The sequence below is a fragment of the Miniopterus schreibersii genome (genome assembly GCF_964146895.1).
Source record: "Miniopterus schreibersii genome assembly, chromosome: 11".
NCBI classification, from domain to species: Eukaryota; Metazoa; Chordata; class Mammalia; order Chiroptera; family Miniopteridae; genus Miniopterus; species Miniopterus schreibersii.
The window spans coordinates 26,771,758-26,778,071 of NC_138111.1; the positions used below are offsets into that span (position 1 = coordinate 26,771,758).

Here is a 6,314-nt window from a genome sequence, read left to right on the forward strand (position 1 = left end):
TGTTCCTGGCTGCTGGCTCTTTTCCACCTTCCTCTTGGGCATTTTTAGTTTGGCTCTCTTCCTGAAACTTATTTTTTGTTTTTCTGTAGCTGGAACGGCTTTGGGTCTTGGGGTTGTGAACATCCTCCACACTATGAATCCTTCCCTTGTGATCCTCTCTGGAATCCTAGCCAGTCACTATATCCACATTGTCAAAGACGTCATCCGCCAGCAAGCCTTGTCCTCGGTTCAGGACGTGGACGTGGTGGTTTCGGATTTGGTGGATCCTGCCCTGCTCGGTGCTGCCAGCATGGTTCTGGACTACACCACACGCAGGATCTACTAGGCTTCCCAGGAGTGGACACGGACCGAGACTCTCAGGTTGTCTCTTAGATGTGCATTTCTTAAAAAGGAAATTTGGTATTTAAATTTGGTATTTGGCAGGTGACTTTGCAGAGTAATTTGTGCTTTTAGTCTCCTCTTCCAAAGTTACCATTCCCAACCCCCATTTTTGTAGATGCTGCTCTTTCTGGGGTCATTTCAGCTCAAATGTTATAAATACCACTCAGTTTTCTGTGCCAAAAGGAGCTACAATAGCCTTAGGCCTCTGCTTACTAGATGTACCACTCAGACCTGTAGGCCTTGCTTTTGAATGCGACCTTGACACTGGAGTTTGGATTATAATCCTTCCTCCTCTGACCCTAAACTTAGATGGCAGAAAGGGATCTAGTCAGGAAATAGAAGTCTCACCATGAACTTCTTTTAAAAAACAGCTTTATTGAGGTATTTTTTTTTAAGTGCCCAGTTTGATAAGCTTCAGTGTATGCATGCACTTGTGAAACCATTACCACAATCATGATATTGGACATACCTGTCACCCCCAAAAGGTACTTATTATTACTGTCACAGAACCTTGAGCAACTTTAGACCAGGGATTTGAATTACAGTGGCCTTAGTGACCTTGTCCTTATCTTCTTAAGGACAGCTGAGAAGCCACTAGGACTTACAGCCTCTGAAAGGAGATTAACCATCCCAAAAGGATTTTTGCTTTTGACAAGCTGACACTTCTCCCTTCAGTAGCTGTTCATACTACATTGAATATGGCCCTGGAGTGTCTATTAAGGCAGTGTTTGTGTCAGACCTGGAGCCCACATCTGTGAATTTGGATTCCAGCTAAATAAGATTCCATTCTTTCACTGCTGTCAAGATACAAAGGCCATGGTTCTTGGTGTCAATTACAACCTGGAAGAAAAACTAATAGCCACCACTTATTAAGTGCCTACTGTATGCCAGGCTCTGAACTAGGTATGCCTCAAAAATACAGTATTCTAAATTCTTGCAGCCTGTTACATAGGTGTTTTAATTCCCATTTTATAGAACCCCAAACTTAGTGTTTAAACATATCTAAAGTTATGTGGCAAGTCTTAGAGGCAGGGTTTGATCCCAGATCCCTCAGTGCATTTTCTGCTAAGCCACACCACCTCTCATACCAAAAAAATTTAAAATGTGAATATATTCTATTTACTGCAGGCTACCAAAAGCTTTATTTAATAAGAATATCTCAGTAATAATGACTTATCCTTGGCATTATCTGTAAGCAGTGAGTTTAATCAAATATTCCTAATGCTGTGTAAATTTTGGCAGCACAGTATTTGGACTAGTGATAGGTTTTATAGGTATTTTTAGATGATCTAAAAAAGCATATGCATGTTTTTCAGGTTGTTTTATTGCTTTAGGAGAACCTCAAGGTTTCTATAGTATATTGTTTCAGTATTAGCATATAAAATAAAGGGAAGGAATTAATATTACATTTGTTCTCCTTCCTGGTGGGTTAATGTGAAAAAATAAGTCGATTAATTCTTAGAACTCTACCAGCCCTGAAATAATCTCCAGGTCCTGGTTGTTGTTGAAGCATTCCTGGTGATTCTTGGGAGGGGAGTAGTCTGCTCGCCATCAGTGTCTGGGGCAAGATGGTATACTGTGAAGGGGCATCAGTTGTTCCTTGGTGATGTATGTAACCGCTCTATACATCAAACAATTGCATTGCTACCCAAATATATGAAGGATGGTATTGAATCTAAAACCAAATCTTAGTTTTTACTAAATTCAGGTTAATAATCACGTCTTAATTTATTTTACTGTAAATATTTTTGTTACTGAGCCAAATTCTAAAGAAAAAATAAATATATTTCTTTGTGGAAATCCTAGCACTTTTATTGTTTTCTTAAATTAACTCACTAGCTAAAAGCATTTCCCTTCCCAAAAGAAATTTATTTTGTTGCATTGCTTACTTTCTGAAGGTCATGTAACTTCTTTAAGGCATCTCATATGGATTTCTTAACCAGAAGAAAAATTACTTTGATAATGGAAAACATTATGATGTAACATTTTAAAAATATATTGTGAAATGAGCACAGTAAATCTAGTTAATATATCTATTAGTATAATAGAATTATCTTCTTGTGATGAGAACTTTTAAGATCTACTCTGAGCACCTTTCAAATGTGCAATAGTTACTAACTATAGTCACCATGCTGTATATTTCATCCTCATGAATTACTTATTTTATAACTGGAAATTTGTAACTTTTGACTCTCTTCACTCATTTCACTCACCATCTACTCCCCCACCCCTGGCAACCACCAATCCGTTCTCTATACCTATGAGCTGGTTTGTTGTTTATTTTGATACCACATGTAAGATCAGACATCATTTTTCTTTCTCTAATTTATTTCACTTAGCATAATACCCGCAAGGTCCATCCACATTGTCACAAATGGCAAGATTTCATTCTTCTTATGGCTGAATAATAATCTATTTATACACACACACACACACACACACACACACACACACTGCACAATTCCTTTATCCATTCATCTGTTGACGTTTCCATATTTTGGCTGTTGTAAATACTGATGCAATGAACATGGGATACATAAAGCTTTTGGGGTTAGTGTTTTTGTTTTCTTCAGATACTCAGAAGTGGAATTGCTGGGTTTTATGATTGTTCTATTTTTAATTTTTTAAGGAATCTCTGTACTGTTTTCCATAGTGGCTGCACCAATTTACATTCCTACCAACAGTGCACAAGGGTTCTTTGCTCCACATCCTCGCCAACACTCAGTATTTGCCTTTTTTATAATAGCCATTCTAACAGGCGTGAGGTGATACCTCCTTGTGGTTTTGATTTGTATTTCCCTGATGATTAGTGATACTGAGCACCTTTTCATGTACCTGTTGGCCATCTGTATGTCTTCTTTGGAAAAATATTCAGATCCTCTGCCCATTTTTTAATCAGATTGGCTTTTTTTGCTATTGAGTTGTAAGAGTTCTTTATACTCAATTTTGGCTATTAACACTTTATCAGATATATGATTTGCAAATATTTTCTCCCATTCAGTAGGATGCCTTTTTATTTTGTTGATGGTTACCTTTGCTGTATGGAAGCTTTTCAATTTGGTGTAGTCCCATGTTTAGCTTTGCTTTTGTGACCTTTGTTTTTGATGTCAAATCCAAAAAAATCATCACCAAGCCAGATGTCAAGGAGCTTACTGCGTGTTTTCTAGGAGTTCTATGGTTTCAGGTCTTACATTCAAGTCATTAATCCATCTTGAGTTAATTTTTGTTGTGTATGGTGTAATACAGTTTTCAGGTCAATGCCGTTTATGAAAGAGACTGTCCTTTCTCAACTGTATATTCTTGGCTCCTTTGTTGTAAATTAATTGACCATATATGTGTGGGTTTATTTCTGGGCTTTCTATTCTGTTCCATTGATATCTGTCTGTTTTTATACCAGTACCATACTGTTCTGATTACAATAGCTTTATAATATAGTTTGAAATCAGGGAGCGTGATGACTCCAGCTTTGTTCTTTCTCAAGACCACTCACTGTTTAGGGTCTTTTGTGGTTCCCTGGAAATTTAGGATTATTTCTGTGAAAAATGCCAGTGAAATTTTGTTAAGGATTACATTGAATCTGTAGAATGCTTTGGGTAGTATGAACATGTTAACAATGTTAATTCTTCCCATCCATGAGCACAAAATATCTTTCCCTTTATTTGTGTCATCTTCAGTTTCTTTCACCAGTGTCATAGTTTTCAATGTAAAATTTATTCCTAGGTATTTTATTCTTTTAATGTAGTTGTAAATGGGATTGTTTTCTTAACTTCTCTGATAGTTTGTTATTAGTGTATAGCCACAGATTTCTGTATGTTGATTTTGCATACTACAATTTTACTGAATTTATTTACTCTAGCATTTTTTTGGTGGAGTCTTTAGGGTTTTCTATATATATCATGTCATTTACAAATAGTTTTAGTTTTTCCTTTCCAATTTGGATGCCTTTTCTTTTTCTTGCCTAATTGTTCTGGCTATGACTTCTAGTACTATGATGAATAACATTTAAAATTTGACATAAAAAGCAAAGTGGTCCCAAGAAAGCGGTTTGAAACTAAATGTTGAGCACTCACTGAGCCCCTGGGAACAACTCTCTTCTTTTCATGTAGCCCATGTGGGTAATGTAGGCTTTAGAAGCAATCCCAACTTACTATTGCTGTGCCACAAACCACTTCAAAACTTAAGAGGCTTAAACAGTAATCATTCTCTCATGGTTTCTATGGGTCAGGAATTTGGGAAAGGCTCTATTTGGCAATTCTGATGCAGGGTGTCTGATGCATTCACTGTTAGTGCCTGGAGCTGGGGTAGCAGAGGGCTGGAATAGTAGGGACTGGCCAGGCACATCTCTTTGCTTGGAGTTTCAGGGTCTCTCCATGTAGGCTGGTTTGGGCTTCCTCACAGCATGGCAGCCTCAGGGTGGTAGAGCTTTTATACATGGTGGCTCAAGAACTACCAGAGCTTATGTGTTCCAACAAACCAGCTGCAAGCTCCATTGCCTTTTATGACCTAGCCTTACAAGTCACATAGCATTACTTTTGTCATACGATCCAGTCACCTCTTGATATGAGGAATGTCAGAGACTTTACTGACATTTTATAACTGTCACATCCAGCTCAAGAAGCCCATTTGGGCCTGGCTGGCCTGGCTCAGTGGTTGAGTGTCGACCCATGAACCTGGAGGTCATGGTTTGACTCCTGGTCTGGGCACATGCCCAGGTTGCAGGCTCAATCCCAGTGGGCGTTGTGCAGAAGGCAGCCGATTGATGATTCTCTCATTGATGTTTCTCTCTCCCTCCTTTCTCTGAAATCACTAAAAACATATTAAAGAAAAAAGCCCATTTGGATGGGAGGCAAGACCAATCCATAAGACACCACCCTCTGTGGGCATAGAGGGCCATGGGAGCTCAGGGAAGGCATTGTGGCAGTGGCCTTTGAGATTGCTTTTAAACTGGATATTCACATTTTGAATGGCATTAGCAAGGCCCAGAAGTAACAAATGGTTGGTGAACAACAAATGAGCAAAGAGGCCAGAATTGTAGGCAACATCAAGGAATGCCCAACTAAGAAGCTTGGAAAGGGGGAGGTTGGCAGAAAAATAATGAAGGTTCCTCTCCCCTCCAGACATAATTACAACAGGAGGGACAGTGGACTTTCCTTCTTGGCAACGGCAAGACCTACTCCCCTCCTGAGTGTGGTATTACAGGAGTTTATATCAATCTCCAACTTGGAAATATCAGATAACTATAAGCAGATTTCTGAAATACTGCTTTATTAGTTGCTTGAAACCATCACCTAAAATGTGACAGGTTCTGAGGGCACATAACAAATGTGTTGATGCCTGAATAGAAGTCTCCTAAAGGTGCCTGCTGTGTTGATCAGTGTGGTCTAGAAATGTTCTATAATCTGTGCTGTGCCATTCGGATAATACCTAACCACATGTGCCCCTGAGCATATGAAATATAACTAGGACTAGAATGCATTTTTAATTTTAATTCTAATTTAAATAGCCACATGGGCCTAGTGTATTGGCCAGTAAGGTCTAGATGAAGGATTTGACATCAGATATATGAGCAAAGTGCCAGGGGTATCCAGAGTAATGGGCTAGCCACACACTAATGCCATCCTGACTCAGGTTTACTGGATGGATCCAAAGGAGTCAAGGTCTCACTATAGCCTATGCACCCCAGAGAGACAGCCACTGAAATATACCATCCAAGACCCTAAAGTAAGCGACAGTGATAAACAAGAGCCATCTGGGAGAAAGTAATATAGGTTGGTGAGGGGGTTAACTTTTAGCCCTGGAACTCCCTTTCCGAATGGAAACTTCCAAAGACAATAGAAACTTGGAGCTATTTTAGTCCAAAGCAGGGGTGGAGGCCCAATGACTGTGGTGCCTCAGCCCTAGAAATGACAAAAGTAAATTCCTTTTTCCTTTGA

The 6,314-nt window shown here is 39.1% G+C and overlaps 1 protein-coding gene across 4 annotated transcripts in view; it reads left to right on the top strand.

Moving 5' to 3' along the window:
- The window catches only part of GNE (glucosamine (UDP-N-acetyl)-2-epimerase/N-acetylmannosamine kinase), a 51,785-nt gene that overhangs the window by 27,690 nt on the left and 17,781 nt on the right, over positions 1 to 6,314 (top strand). For 3 of the 4 annotated variants that reach the window (XR_013999917.1, XM_081152281.1, XM_081152282.1), the window contains exon 12: positions 90 to 6,297. Coding sequence is in view for 3 of the 4 variants with exons in the window: in XM_081152281.1 (XP_081008407.1) it covers positions 90 to 325 (236 nt within the window). In the remaining variant the exon portion in view is untranslated. Of the gene's footprint in view, positions 1 to 89; positions 6,298 to 6,314 lie in introns of those variants that run through there. The other variant, XM_081152283.1, reaches the window with a different exon arrangement.